General features: G+C 46.1%; 1 protein-coding gene across 2 annotated transcripts in view; it reads right to left on the bottom strand.

Annotated features, from left to right (window-relative positions):
- Positions 1-2786: 2786 nt before the first annotated feature.
- Positions 2787-16137, bottom strand: part of LOC138300602 (heparan-alpha-glucosaminide N-acetyltransferase-like) — a 1159463-nt gene continuing 1146112 nt past the window's right edge. For both annotated transcript variants that reach the window (XM_069240195.1, XM_069240196.1), the window contains one exon: positions 2787-4269. In XM_069240195.1, the coding sequence (XP_069096296.1) occupies positions 4088-4269 (182 nt within the window). In that variant the 3' untranslated portion in view covers positions 2787-4087. The remainder of the gene's footprint in view (positions 4270-16137) is intronic.

The following is a 16137-nucleotide window of genomic DNA, read 5'->3' as shown; positions in this document are numbered from 1 at the left end:
CTGAGGCCGTCCCAGGCAGAGAGGGCTGGCAGATATACATGTCAGAGAGTTGGAGGAAGATTTTTTTCCAGCAGCAGTCAGATGTGAGACAGGATATTTGTGACAAAGGGGCTACACTGTTTGACATGTCTGCTTCACTCCAGGACATGCGCTGACTCCCACAGTTGGTGTACAGAATGATCCAGGTGTTGGAGACAATGGATATATCCTGGCAAGACATGGGGAAGAGGCTCAATGACATCATGGTCATACAGAGGGAAGAGAGTGCAATACTTCATTTACCGGCTATAAAGATGATGGAGGGAATACTCAAAATTATACCAAGGGGCATATTTAGGAGTACCTAGTGCCACTGGAGCGTCACTTTATGTGATGTTCCAGTGGCGCTATGCCCTGCGCCGTATTCACAAGGTGGCGTTAAGCCACTTTTTGTGGATTATCGCCACCTTGTAAATACAGCCCCTTCACATGCAGCACTTTGGGTGGAAGGGGTGTGCAATGGGTGTTGCTGTGGGCGTGCCACAGCAACACCCATTACATTTTTACGCTGCCCCAGATTTACGTGTTTTCAAAAACCTGAGCCTGTGCCAAAATCTAACGCCACCCAATGGGTGGCGTTAGAGCGGCACAATGGCTTTCATTTCTCCTCGTTTTTTTGCTCTTTTCTTTCTATGTGATAGAGCAAATTGTCATTTAAGATTGTTTTTGTGTAGGAAACAATCACCCCTTCAATGTAGCCAAATTTGTACCATGGCGCAAAAGTGGCTGTGTTGGTCCTTGGCAGAAAATTTAGCACCAGCGAAGGGGACAACACAGGGGTGCGCTGTATTCTATTAAATATGGCACATGCCTGCATTGTGAAAATGGGAGAGCACAACACTGCCAATTTCGGCACTGCGTCGCGGTCCGTCATTTTCTTTTAAATCTGGGCCCAAATCCTTCACAGTCATGCAGGGAAAAGAGTCAAGACATCTACCTGCACCATCCCACCTCCAACCCCTGGCTAGGCAACCTACACAGGGCCCCCAACAATCCACGACAGAACACTTCCCTTACACACGCCCTCCACTGCACAGTCACGTCCTCTGCCTGAACAGGCTCCGAGACCCACTGTCCAGGCAGACCCTCACACTGGACAGGCACCACACCCACATGCAACTAGGTACTCCAGGAAATGTGCAACATCGCAAGGATACTCACCATGAAAAATGTAAATGGGTTGGTCACGCATCTGCATACCCTGCCTGCTGTTTTGTACAATGGCCCGGTTGCCCAGATTCAGGCCTGGATGAGAGCCCAGAGGTATGTGTAAGCCATGATTTAATGCTATGTTGTGCAAAACACAACAGGCTACTATAATCTTGCCCACAACTTGAGGGGAGTAATGCAGCACCCCCTGTACGGTCAAGACATCTGAATCTTGACTTAAGGAACCCAAAACTGGATTCAATGAAGGCTTATGTACGTCTCTGTGCCCTATTGTACCTCTGCTAAGGTACAGTGGTTGCACATCTGTATGGTGTGAGGAGATGATGGGAGAGTGCATATGCAGCATCATCTGAAGAAGGAAATGGAGTAAATGTCCCTCATGCTTCTGTACAGTACCTGCTGTGTGAAATGGTACATACTGAATCTGTTGAGGTCATGAATGTGGCATGAGGATGAGAGTTGTCTAATGTTTGTGTACATGTACATACACAATGATACATATACTTGTGTGGTGTTTGTTACTTACCCAGTAGCCACATGTTGCCAAATTCTCCAGCTGCCATCCTCCGGGCAAGAGGTGACCCGCGGAATACATAGCTGTCATGAGTACTGCCTGGGAACACTGAATGATCATCAATGAAGCTACCACTGGCATCACAGACACCCTGCCCATTGGTGGAGTGCCAGCAGTGTCTATTGCAGAAGATGTGCGCATTGTGGTGAGGTGGCTTAAGAGCAATCAATTGCACCCAGCACATGTGAGAAGTGAGATGAAAATCCCAGCTACCCTTTACCTTCTGACCAGTGTATGGAGTATTCGTATGTGGCGATGGACTCTCCTATTGATGCACCTCACTACCTCTGGAATGGAGAGCTGCTAGGATCTTGACATAGGCTGGGATGACATGGGAGCGGCAGGTCACAGAGTCAAGATCCTGCTCCCACTCACAAACCATCTCCAAGATTATATCAAGGGGAAAGCAGTATCTGGCTGTGACATCTTGGCTGGACATCCCAAAGAGGTTTATCCTTTGTCTGAAGATCCTCTTTACTCTCCTCTTCCTTCTCCTCAAATAATCCTGTTGCATAGCAAGGGGCAAGCTGACAAACACATTCAGTGACATGGTGCAAAGTTTGAAAGGGTTTGTTTGTTGCAGCCCTGCTTTTATGTGTGCAGTAAGCCTAGGATTGGGTGTGGGCTGATGAGTTTCAGCTGGAGCTGCGTGGAGAATGGTAGACACTTACGCAGGTTTATCATCAAGCATTTTTTCCTGATCTGGTACGAGTGTGGATGCTCTGGCCCGATTGCGAAAGATCCACCTAGAGTGCGAACGTAAAGATGTTGCTCGTAACTTACCTTTATGAATTCCTAAAAGTCGTAAACTTACACTTTTGGTGTAAACTAAGACCAAAAGTATAAGTTTAAGTTTGTGAATCGGGCCCTAGATGAACACACCTGGATATGAACCTTGAAGTTACAAAAACTCTCTCTCTTTCTCTCTCGCTCTCTTATCTTTCTGTTTAATTACTCACTCTTCAAAATTATGACAGAGGTTCACATTTGGGAAGTAGTTTTCTGCAATCCTGTAACATTTTAAAACTTTTGATACTGGAACCAACGTGTTGATGGAAAGTAACACACCAGATCCTATTGCACGCAGACAAAAATATGACATATTCAAAGATCTAATGATACTAGAACAACAAAATCAATTGGTTCATGCACTATCTGAAGGCGATGAATCCATACATAATGGACGATCATTCCACACATAGGAAAACAATTTACATCCATATGTACAATTATTTATATACATAGTTCAAACGTGGGTGCCCCAATACACTTGGGTGTCCTTATGAGTTTCCCTGAAATTCTGACAAGAATTATGGGGCTTTTCAGAAACAGAAGGTCCATGGTAAGTCTCCTGACAAGTGGTTTTTCAGCTGGGTGCTGTGGCTGCTGAAAACAGTCACAGTCCCTTACTAAAACTGTGGGGAGAAATGAAAATTTATGACTGTTTTACACAGATTTACAGATTCCATGCATTTCCTGATTTCTCAAGAGAAACCTCTGAATCTCACTTTTAATCCACGTTAACTGCACCCTCCGGCGTTAGTGGTACCTTCGTATTGATAGCTCCAGAGAGGCAGAGTTACCAGGACTCACAACGAGGATTTTGTGATGATTCACTAATATTGAACATTAGGCACATCTGAGTAGCTGAAACATACCAAAGTTTGACTGGATCACTGGTGGACCACCTGATGCCGATATACTGCAGGTTATTTGTATTCCAAATAAGTGTCCAATACATGTGTGCTGCTGTTTGCTGTAGAATTTTATTATAGTCCTCTCCATAAAGAAAAAGACGCCACAGTGCTGGTACACAGGATATGTTGCATTAAAGAGATAGGAGATGCCAACGAGGGGTTAAATTAAAGAACTTGGGTCGGAGCGATTCCTTATATAGAGCTGATAAAAATACAATAATCTAGCACGAAAAGTCCACAATGCTCTTAGCCAACAAAATTCATCTAATCTGTGGAGGGTGAAAGGCCTGTACGTTCACCAAGTACATTAAACCCACAGACAGCTCTGTCTGGGATGCCATCATGTCTGAAAATATCAACATTTACTCCACATTTTGAAAAATATATATCTGCTGCCGATTCTGCAGATTGAACCTCAGCCCAAAAAGTGCATAGTCAATTTTATAGTGAATTTATTGCATGTTTCACCTTATAACGATGAAACCCTGATTGATGCATAATGGAGAATAACAGACATGTCTTCTTGGGGACATTGGCTGCCTCATCTTTGAAGATCGGTCTCCTGATCTCTGGCATCCAAGTGGCGCCGAAAGAAATGAACTTTCCTTCAGATTTTTAGGAAGAACTTCTGTCTGAAAAGGAAGTAAGCCACTAACACCCAGATGGAGGTCCCCAGCAGATCCTGGGCGAGTGGCTCAGCGTGGCTGTCCGAAGACTTCATTTCCCAGTTGAAGGGGAAATAGCTGCCCAACAGCGAGTGTCCCACATAAACGAAGATTGAGTTCATCCCTAAATGAAATAAACATACAAAGTCAGTATCGGATGTTAAATGCCGCTGATTCGCTTACAATGATGATGTCAGTGGAATTTGAATGTCAGTGCAATAATATTTATTAGTATGCAATTGAGTGGCAATGGCACCATGGTTTTCGTAACCTGTAATTAATGCTCACCTCTCCTATTAACTTCTTTCTTGCTGCCCTCACTGTTACTTACATGTAAAATTGCTTCTAAAGCAAAGAAATCTTGTGCAGAGTCATGTCATTGATTGAGCCTCTCGTAACCCAGCGAATGTCTGGCAAGGAGCTTAGGACATTTAGGCCCATATTTATACTTTTTAGCGCCACATTTGCGTCATTTTTTGATGCAAAAGTGGCGCAAACTTGCAAAATACAATTATATTTTGTACGTTTGCGCCGTTTCTGTGTCAAAAAGCGGAGCAAATGCGGCGCTAAAAAAGTATGAATATGGGCCATAATATATATTTTTTAAAGCTATTGGTGTTTATGGTAAGCTCAAAGTCTACTACACCACATAGTTTTTCAAAGCAAATACTATCTGGTTAGCTTTACTTTTTATTTTACACCAAGTAAAGAACAACATACTTCAAATTCTGAAAAAACACAAAGATTGGTAAATTGTATTCTCCTCTGTAGATACAGATAGATACTGGACTATTACTACTACAAGTAAGTTATTTTTTATTTTTCTATGATTTTTTTAACGTATAATAATTTTCATTGCTATATGTGAATCCAACCACCGCCGCGCACAGCCTTTGGCCATGCGCGGCAGCAGTTGGCCACAGGGCCTGAAGCAAACCTCCTATAAGCATCAAACCTTGCACTGTACACAGCCTTCTCCTGTGTGCAGTATGGGTTGCCCGCAAGGGCTGACCTGTAGCCAGTCCCTGCAGCCAACACCCCTAATCACCCACTGTGCATGACCCTTTGCACATGCGTGGTGGAAGTTGTCCGCAGCCTTTCTGGGTGTGAGAATTGGTGTGAGAGGCTGTATCAGGGGTAAGAGAGGCTGCAGACTGCCTGTCTGGGTGTGAGAGTGCATACATCAATGTTTTAGTGGGTGCATCAGTATGTGCACAGGTCGGTGAGTGGATGCATCAGGGTGTTAGTGGGTCTGTAAGGGGGTGTGTGAAGGTCTGAGTGGGTGCATAACTGTCTGATTGAGTCTGAGTGGGTGCATGAGGGTCTGACTAGGGCTATGAGTGAGTGCCTGAGGGTCTGAGTATGTCTGTGAGTGGATGTGTGAGTGTCTGAGTGGGTCTGTGGGTGGGCGTGTAAGTGTCTGAATGGGTGTGTGAGTGGGAGAATTGATTGAAAGAGAAAGCAAAAGAAAGTGAGAGGCAGAGAGATAGAGTTGTTTAGTCTCTGATGCCTGACATACCTAGAATGAGTTGTTCCCAATTAAAAAGAAATGAAAGCTCTGTTGTTTGACAGCGGGACCTGCTTTAAACGCCCCGCTGTCAAACAGTGGAGTGTTTGCTGTGGCTTGGCTGCACCCCAGGACAGAGCAGGAGCCATCCCTGAGGGGTGGTGGTCCCCAGGGCCATCAGTGGCTTCAAGAGGGGGGGGGTGCGGCCCCTCCAACTAAAACATAGCCACAGGGTGTGGTGGGGGTGCGGGCCCCCGCATACATAAAAAGGAAATCCCTGTGGAGGTGGCGGTCCCCAGGGCAGTGGGTGGGCATGGGCCTCCCCATATATTCATTAAGGAAAGCCCTGGGGAGGTAGCGGTCCCCAGGGCAGCAGAGGGGACTTGGCCCCCCACGTATTTTAAAATGAAAGTCCTGGGAGGTGGCAGTCCCCAACGCAGCAGGGGGGCTGCAGGACCCCAGCATATTTAAAAAGGAAAAGCCTGGAGAGGTGGCAGTCCCCAGGGCAGTTGGGGTCCGTGCGCCCCCATATTAAAAAATGAACATTCCAGGGAAGTGGTGGCCCCTGGAGATGTGGGTGGGCCGGGAGGCCCCCCACACTAAATTCTTAATGTCCCCCCAGTCCTGGCCTACCCGGGGGCCTATAAAAAAACAAGCACGGGAGCCCACACTTAAAAACAAACTTGCTGCAAATTCACAAATATTGCAAACTTGCGGGAAAAAATAATTTAAAAAAAAAGTTTTTTGATCTGGGATGTCCCTCTGGGACCACCCACCAGTGCTACGGGGTCAGGGTGTCTCTACTTTTATTTTATTTTTACTGTTATTTTCTGCGACTCGGCTAAGCCAAGTCCAAAGAGGGCTGCCAACACTTCCCGGTTTGAAGTGTTGGCAGCCAATCAGACCAGTGCATTTCCCTGCACAAGCTCATTTTTGTTTGCGAATACCTCATGGCCAGAGATATATAAATTTGAATTTCCCTAAATGTCTCAAAAACTACTAAAGGATTTACCACAAATAAGTGAAAGCATAATCTGCGTATCAACAGCTAGCTTTCTGGCAAACTTGGTGTGATTCCATCCAGTGGCTTGGCCTGTAGTTGTGTCTAAAGAATCCTGTCTTAACATAGGAAGCGCAACATTATATGAGTCCCCTTTTTCTCAGCCCCTGCTTGCCAGATTACCCTGACACTTTCCATGCACAACAAGAATCACTGCAGCACTTTGTTTGGAAAATTCTGTGAAGATTTGTCAAACGGTGCAAAAGATACAGGCAAGTCAAAAATACTTTTTCTATAGAAACATGGTCCTAAGTATAACTACCAAGTGGGTCGGGGGTTGCCACTACGTAATACAGTAATATATATATATATATATGTATATATATATATATATATATGTTTTGCAGATGTCAGTTATGGAGCTACAAGTCCAGGTTGCTGCAGTGTAAGTCTTCAATTTAAAGGAAACTACTAGGATTAACCAGAAGAATGAGCATAAAGAGTTAATGTGCTATGCCATAACATGCATTGCAACAATAAATTGTTTTTCTAGAAGCACTTGCTTTGACACAACCTTTCCCGGATGTTTTGTGTTTTAGTAGACTAACGTCCTCTTGTCTGCTTAGACATTTATGTATATGTTCTTCAGTTAGACCATGAAAATATTTCTCCCTAAGAATAGAACTGTTGAAAATTACACAGGTGTAAAAATAACATTGATTCAAGTAAAGGCCAGATGCGTTAAATGTGCCATTTTATAAGTATAAAACCAGGAAAGAGGGTCTCAGCAGACAGCTTGAAATTAACTAAATAGGATAGGCAGATGTAGGCAGGTATAGGTTCCAGCTATAGCTACTTGTGTATCAGATGGAAATGAGGGTCTCAAAGGTCACAAGAACCATATGGATTTTGTGAGGATGTCAAGCATGACAAGATATTGCCCTGCATGGTTCTGTAGAGCTCTGCTGCCCTGCCTTGTGTCAGTTTTCCAATTGCCCACCAAGGGCGATATTACACAAGGGATATGGATGTGCAACTGGTGTGTGTGCACGCTTCATGCGCCCTGGGGGCCTTTTGGTATTACAGAAGGGGATGCAGATGCCTGTGTGGCACCGTCTGTTATACTAATTGCGCTTTTGCACATGTAGCACCAGTGCTATCTCGAGAGGACATCATGCAAATGAGGGCATCGCTTTGCCTTTGCACCAGCACCATATTATGGACAAAGCCCAAAGGCAAAGGAGCTGTTAGGAGGCACAGTGACAGAGCTCCACAAAAAGGTCGAGCACTGTCAGTGCGCCCCTTGAGGGCAGCCCAAAGGTAGTCCCATGGATCCCAATGGGCATCTCCTGCAGGGGGATGCAGACACTCACTTCCCCCTCCTTCAGGGGAATATCTGTCCCTCCTCTAAAGTGCAAACAGGTGCTACCTGCACTATGAAACATGGAACGGCTGATTAAAGCACTTTGTTGATTTGTGAGGCTCTCCGAGTGGAAGCAGCTGTCCATGGAAGACATCTCCAAACTTATGACCTCCATCCACTGCGGATCACCCTCTGATCCCTGCCCACACCCCCTCTACAACCTGGGCCAAGAAGAAATAGCACCTACCCTCACAGAGATCTTCAACACCTCTATCACCATTGCCAAATTTCCTGACACCTGGAAACACGCCAAGATCAAACCCCTACATAAGAAACTGACAGCCGACCCCAGCGGACTGAAGAATTACTACCCAATCTCACTGCTCCAGTTTCCCACCACAGTCTTGGAAAAGCAATCAACAGCCAGATCACTCACCACCTTGAACATAATCACCTTCTTGACCCCTCCCAATCGGGTTTCCGACCCACCCACAGCATGGAGACAGCACTCAGAACAGCTACCGACGACATCAGGAGCATCTTAGACCTTGATGGTACAGCGGACCTCATCCTCCTAGAACTCTCTGCAGATTTCAACACTGTCTCCCACCACACCCTTATCACCAAACTACATGCTGTCTTCATTCAATAATCGGCCCTCAATTGGATCTCTTCCTTCCTCACCAGTCGAACACAGACTGTATTCCATCCTCCCTCCCTTCATCTCCCACCCAAAGACATCATCTGCAGCGTCCACCAGGGCTCCTCCCTCAGCTCCACCCTCTTCAACATCTACACGACTCCACTAGTGAACCTTGTCCGCACCCATAGCCTCAACATTGTCTCATATGTCGATGACACCCTGCTCATCTTCTTCATCAATGACGCCACCTCCACCGAGCCAACTTCCATGACAGACACTGCTGCCTGGAACAAGGACAACTGCCTCAAATTTAACTCTGATATTCTGGACACCTACCTCAACATTAGCAGAAGATACAAAACGTTATTGCCCTGTATAATTTGTTGTTGTAAATATTGTTTGAAATCAGAGAATGTTGGACCACTGCAGTAGCAAGAGATAACTTTCTTGCTGACTAAAAAAACCCGAGGCCCAGATTTATGGGGATTTGACGAAGGGCAGAGCACCAAGTCACCTTGCTGCGCTACCCTGTATCAAAGTGAAAGGTCAGGAATGTGCTGTATTTATGGCATTTGGTGCATTCCTGTTCTTATCCCCTGCACTGGCTCGTTTCGGCAGCATTGCGCCAACCCCGGCATTTTTGCACCATAGTGCAAGGGTGTCTGGGTGCAGACAGGATTGGTTTTGTGCAGGAAGGAACACCTTTCTGCACAAAAACAATCCTGTGGTGCTTTGAAATAAAGATATTTCTGCTTGTTGCACTGCCACTGGGGAAGCGTAAAGTTTTGGCTCATCCACAGCTTTGCAGCCTCTTGTAAATATGGGGATGCATCAAAAACCACGAGTGTTGCATGGGAAAACCCACAACGCCCATAGAACACTTCCCTGGCACAGAGTAAGGCAAGCATTGTTTTGTGATGCCTTGCCTTACTCCATATCTATGAGGCTATTCAAAGCCATGCAAAGTGGCTTTGCGTGGCTTCATAGATATGATAGAGAGGTTTGCGTTGTCGCTGAGTCACTAATAGTGTCACAACGGTGGCGCATGCCTTTCATAAATATGCCCCCTAGTGAGTGAAGAAGATGAAGGATCATATAAGTTGTTGCCACCTTGGGGCTCTTGGATGAATGGCTCTGAAGGGCTACTAAATCCTGAGAGTGGGGACCCTCAGTCAAGGGGGTAAAAGTGTTCTTAGGAAAATATGGGAATGCATTTTCTGTAAGAATATTGCCATACATCCTTGGCTGAATTAGAGCCAATTTTCTCCAGCACAACGTGGTACGCCTGCATTCTGTCACAAAAGGACAGCAAAGCTCTTTCCGATCAAAATACTTGGGCAAGTATTCTCTTGCTGGCGAGTCTGCAGTACAAAATGGGCCGAATACATTCTGTGAAACACTAATGTGTCCCTTCATTTTTACCACAATGCTCTGGAAACTTGGAAATTCATTCACTATAAATATGGATTGCTTGGATCAACATGTCATGCTATCTGTTGCATACGATCAGCAAATATGGATGTGTATTCTCTGGCACATTCGTTCGGGCCTGTACTCTGGAAAAACAAAATTACACATATCATCTCACAAAATGATGATGACATAAGGCATGGTAAAAGTATGCGCGCAGTGTGCAGCAAAATATGGGCAAATATTTTCTGGTGAAATAATTATCATTTATTATGGGGTAAAATAATATACAATTGTTTAATGGAAATATTCTGAGAAAATATTGCACTATAAACCAACGGCCACATTTTATGAAAAAGAAATCTGTAGCAAATACCTCCTATCCAATGTTTTGCAAAATAACTGCTGTATATTCAGCGATAAAAATGAATATTGGGGAATGGCCAAGCTCTACACGATGGCAGACACATAGCTCTTGGGGTCCCCTCCTGGTCCGCATATATCCAGCTCCCGAAACCCGTGATGGAGGGGTCCATCTCACAATCCCGCTCACTGAATCTGGGAGATAGTACTGTACACCAGGTGTGACCATAGGCATGGTGGTTCTGTGCATGGGTGTGATCGGCATCCCAGCATGACTGAGGGGCAGAACTGGGCTGGACTACGTGTTCTGGGCCGTTGAATACATGGCCTCTTCCAGTGTGTCGAAAAATGGTGCTGGGCCCCACAGTGCACCCTGGATCTCAACGTAACTGCAGCCCCGGAATAAGTTGAGGTACCCAACCATGAGCAGCTGATAAATCACTATAGGACCATAAGTCCTTGATGCCCTGAAACCATTGCATGCTGCTTCTAGAACACCCACAGCCGGTGGCCCCCTGGCGGAGATGAGCACGGCCCTTTTCACCCCCTGAAAAGAGTGGGGCATAAAGATATATAACAGAGCTAGACCTCAAGGCTGCCCCTCAAATTAGACATCGTTTTTCCAACAACAAACACTGGTCCTGTACTATTCAAACTACCTTTTCCTCACGAACTGTGATTCTCCATTAGGACTTGCTCCTAACCCTGAAGTCGTTCTCAGTCTGACACATCCCTCTTGGTGGGGCCCAGGCCTCTTGTATGTGGGTCCCTGAAGGTGTTTCCACTAACTACCCTAGACCCCTGGTTTCCAGGAAGTGACAACTGGACTTTTAAAATAACAAACACACCTCAAGTGCACCTGTGAGGCCTCCCCTACATTTGGATTTACAATACTTACATGATCCCACTGAGTTGACCCTGCTGACTTTGTGTGTGCTCTTCATCTGTTGGCACAACCGCCACTTAGGGGGCCCTCTGAAGCCTGACCAAGTGGCACCAGGACTGTGCTCACCACCTAATCTACTCACCTCACTTTGTCTGTGGCAGTGGTGGTGGTGTCTCGTCACACGGGGTAAGGTTCTGTCACATTTGATCCTACTGAGACATTGAAGTTATTGGATCACACCAGCTAATTATTCCTCGTAGTCGCTATCACTCATCAAGCCATGGAATTCCCAGTATACCTTAGCTTGAGCAACTGATGACCCAGGCACACTGAAACCATGGCAGGAGGATATGGCAAAAAGACTCCAACATTAAGGCGGTCATTCTGACCGTGGCGGGAGGCGGTCGCCGCCCGCCATGCGGTCACGGCCGAATGGCCGCTCCGCGGTCAGGAGACCGCGGATGCCATTCTGGCTTTCCCGCTGGGCCGGCGGGCGACCACCAAAAGGCCGCCCGCCGGCCCAGCGGGAAAGCCCCTGCAACGAGGAAGCCGGCTCCGAATGGAGCCGGCGGAGTTGCAGGGGTGCGACGGGTGCAGTGGCACCCGTCGCTATTTTCACTGTCTGCAAAGCAGACAGTGAAAATCAGTATGGGGCCCTGTTAGGGGGCCCCTGCACTGCCCATGCCAGTGGCATGGGCAGTGCAGGGGCCCCCAGGGGCCCCACGACACCCGTTCCCGCCATCCTGGTTCTGGCGGTGAAAACCGCCAGAAACAGGCTGGCGGGAAGGGGGTCGGAATCCCCATGGTGGCGCTGCAAGCAGCGCCGCCATGGAGGATTCCCTGGGCCAGGGGAAAACCGGCGGGAAACCGCCGGTTCCCCTTTTCTGACCGCGGCTTTACCGCCACGGTCAGAATAGCCCTGGAAGCACCGCCAGCCTGTTGGCGGTGCTTCCGCTGCCCTCCGCCCTGGCGGTCAGAGACCGCCAGGGTTGGAATGAGGGCCTAAATCCTTTCACCAGCAATCTTAACAGTCCAGGCTTAAGGAGGAGGAGCCATTGTCCGTGGAACCTAGAAGTACCAGTTATTCCAGAAACTCAGAGATGACATGAAAAGGGTCAAATCAAGCCTCCAACAAGACATTTGTGTTCTCCTGTGGGGGGTGGTGGCACTGAGAGCAGGTGGCTAGGACAGAAACCACCATCAACAAACAAGCTCAGGAAAGTGGGACTCTACAGTAAAGATTCCTCCAGCACGAAGATCATAACATCCTTTTACAAGAGAAATGTGAGGACCTTGAAAACAGATTGCAGCATAATGCCATTGTATATGTTGAATATTAACCTTCCACAGACGCTCTCCTTCCAAAACACCCCGCAGACCTCTTCAACGCTATTCTGGAGAGAAGCAGTGGGGATCCTGTCCTCATGGACACAGCCCAGAGACCTAAACCCTCCATAAAGCTGGAAAATGCACATCAGATGTCCTCACTTGTATGCACTGCTTTACTAATACAGAAGAAATCATGACCAAGGCACAGCATGGGTGTCCTATATATTTTAAAGGCGCACAGTTCCCCCATTTTTTAGGACCTTTCAGCTACCACAATTGAAAAGCGACGCAGGTCACAGCCAGTCACAGACTTTCTTATCTCCCATGACACAAGTATCGTTGGGTGTACCTTTTCTGTATCCTATTTAACTGTGATGGCAAAACACGCACCATGAGCTTGCTCAGAGAGGCTAAGCAAACTTGGGCCTGTACATGGAAACCAAGGAAGTTGAACTCATGGAAACACATAGGGTACCTGAGTCCGGAAGTCCAACCAGAAAAACAGTGCCCAGATGATCCAGGCGATGTCCACTAAGCTCGATGAAAACGGAAACCAGCAAAGCCCAGCTTGAGAAACACCTATAGTGCACCATTAAAGACAGCAAACAGGATAATGACTGGATCAGTAACACAGCACTGCTCCTTTCCCCAGCCTGTGAAGCCTAGGCCACTGTGGGGTTGAACTTGGCTTGGCTCTTTATCTCTGAGCCTAGGATTGGGTAGGACTCACAGTCTAGAACAGTGTCTACACTGCCAATAATCCCCTTACAAATGTCCTCAATGTGGAAGGCTGCAATTGTCCACTCGGAGGTATGACTAACTGTGTGGGGATAAGTCAGCACTGGAGGCTTACAGGAACTACGTCCTCTATGGGGTGGGATGCGAATCTACACTCTAAATGGCCCTACTACCCTGCATTCTCCCCAGTCATACAGATGATCGCTCAGGCTTGCTGAATTGAATGAAGGATATTTGGGAGGGAAGTTGTTTGAGACTTTCAGAAAATAACAGTGTGAAACATCTGAAGAAGGGTGGGCTGGCTATCCCAACCCTCATACGCTAGTAGCAAGCTTCTCAGCTACAATACATGATTAATTGGCTGAGAGGAGAGACAGTAAACCAATAGTTCTACATTGACCAAAACCTAGCTGCGAAATCACTGGGAGAAGTGCCATGGGTCTCTAGAAGGATGAGAGGACGGATCCTGCATGTCTTACAAGTTACTGGGGCAATGCTTGCTGTTATGGACTCCATCACACATAGGTGGGGGTCTTACTATTTTCTGCTCCCCTCTCATATTCATCATTGACAACACCGACTCAGGACCAGGTGCAGACACTCATGACGTCCAGATTTGCAGGTCAAAGGACTGCTTTTGCGTTCAGATTCAGGCTTTCTACACACATGGTTATCTGACGTTATTTGAAGAGATCAAGCATGAATATGGGATCCCTTAATCCTAACAATTCCACTACCTTCAGATTAGGCACTGGGACACACAAAACGCCACCAGGGCCCCCACACCTTTTTGAAAAACCCCTCCAAAACCTCACATTGTTTAAGAATTTGGTTTCACAAATCTTCAATATTCCTAAGTACCCAATGACTACATGTAAATTACCCTTTTAAACACAATGGGAGAAAGACCTCAACATAACATTTGATGCCAAACAATGGCATGAGCTGTTCCTCCATACCAACAACTTTACCCACCATGATTGAAGTACAGTGATCCCATACAAAATACTATTTTGCTGGCATCTCACTCCTGCCCAGCTTCACACCAATAATCCCACCCACTCTCATACCTGCAGGTGGGGTTGAAGGGAAATGGATTGCCCCATACTTATACTGTGAGCGCTTGGGCTAGAATCTTCGCTGCCATCTCTCAGAGTCTAGGTGAAGACATTGATAAGCTTCCTGAGCTGGCTCAACTTTTCAGACCATCAGAGGACCTCTACCCTCTTCACTCATCCGCTGGTAAGAGAACTGCTCACCTCATGCTGGCAGCTAAACATACTGTCACCTCCCTTTGGGGGCAACCTGTTAAACTAATGAATGAAATGTGGCTGCATAAACCTTGCCATCTTTTTGGAAACACGAAAATAGCATATAACATAGACAGAAAATCTAAACTGTTCCCTGAATGGTGAAAGCCTGCCATCTCTTATTTGAACAACGAGTATTGCTCCCACGATTTAGCTCCACTAGGATCCTAAAACACTCATGATTATTGAACACCTTCACTGTCAATGGGAGTGGCCGGGTGTGGGGGACGTAGGAACCAAGGGAGGTTTATGTGATTGAAATATACAAATTAAAAAAAAAAACTATTGAAAGTTAAAAATAATACAAATGTCCTGGCATTTTAATGGTCAAATATACTGTGGTAAGCACGAGAGCCTTTATATTCTGTGGCAAAAAGACTGCCATGCATTCTTTGACAGAATCGTAGGCACATACTTAGTTGATTATTGATGGCAAACTGTTTGTTCTCTTTTAAACATGGATCACTTTGAGCTTTCTCAAACACAATGACGGCAAACAGAACTACTGTTCCTCAATTACAAACAAAACATTGGTCATAATTTCTCTCTCATTCTTCTTTCCACACTAGGACATCATCAAGGCTCAATGTCTAGGGCCCAGATTTAAAAAGGCCTAGCTCCTCCCTGCGCCACTGTAGCATCATTTTTATGATGCTAATGTGGCACAACGAGGCCAAATTCGCCGCACCACTTTGTAACCCCTTGCGCCACATTAGGCCTGCGCCAGGCATAATGTATGCCAGTGGGGTGTTTTCCCGTAAGGGGGACCACAAAAATGGCGCAGTAGAATCTCTGAGATTCCACTGCAGCCATATTTAGCAGCTATTTTTAACAGCTGCACAGAGGAGACGTTTAAAGGGGACACACCATTATTCTTAATGGGACCCTATGTACCTTGCACGATTAGTGGTAACATTTTTGGCGCTAATCCTGCAATGTACTACAATAGCGTAAAAAATTAAGATGCTTTTGCCCCTAACCTGTGCCATGGTGTGCCGTATGTTTAATATAGTGCACATATGGAGGGGTTAGTGGGGTGCTGATGGGAGCTAGAAAAGTGGTGCTGCATATAATGCAGCACCACGTTTCTAAAATTTGGGCCTACATTTTTACTTTCACCTCTGCATGAAAATTGAAAGTGAGATTCATTGATCTTATCTGATACCTGAACCCATTCAATCTATCGTGTTTAGTGGAAATCGTTGGAAACGTCGGCTTCTTTATCCAGACATATAAAATATTCTGTCCCCTACTTATCCACAATCTTGTGGCCTCACGTGCATTATTCCACTGAATCTCTGCCTGATTTACCAGTGAAATCCTCTATCTCTTCCGCAATTATCATGCCCAAGCACCCTCCTCTGATTAAAAAACAACATCAGGCCCTCATGGGTGATTTTTTATGTGACCATAATTTTGCGAACATCCCAAATAATGGGGTTT

The sequence above is a fragment of the Pleurodeles waltl genome, chromosome 6 (assembly GCF_031143425.1).
Source record: "Pleurodeles waltl isolate 20211129_DDA chromosome 6, aPleWal1.hap1.20221129, whole genome shotgun sequence".
NCBI lineage: Eukaryota > Metazoa > Chordata > Amphibia > Caudata > Salamandridae > Pleurodeles > Pleurodeles waltl.
Note: the sequence above shows the minus strand (reverse complement) of the source record. Positions and strands in the feature narration are given on the sequence as shown.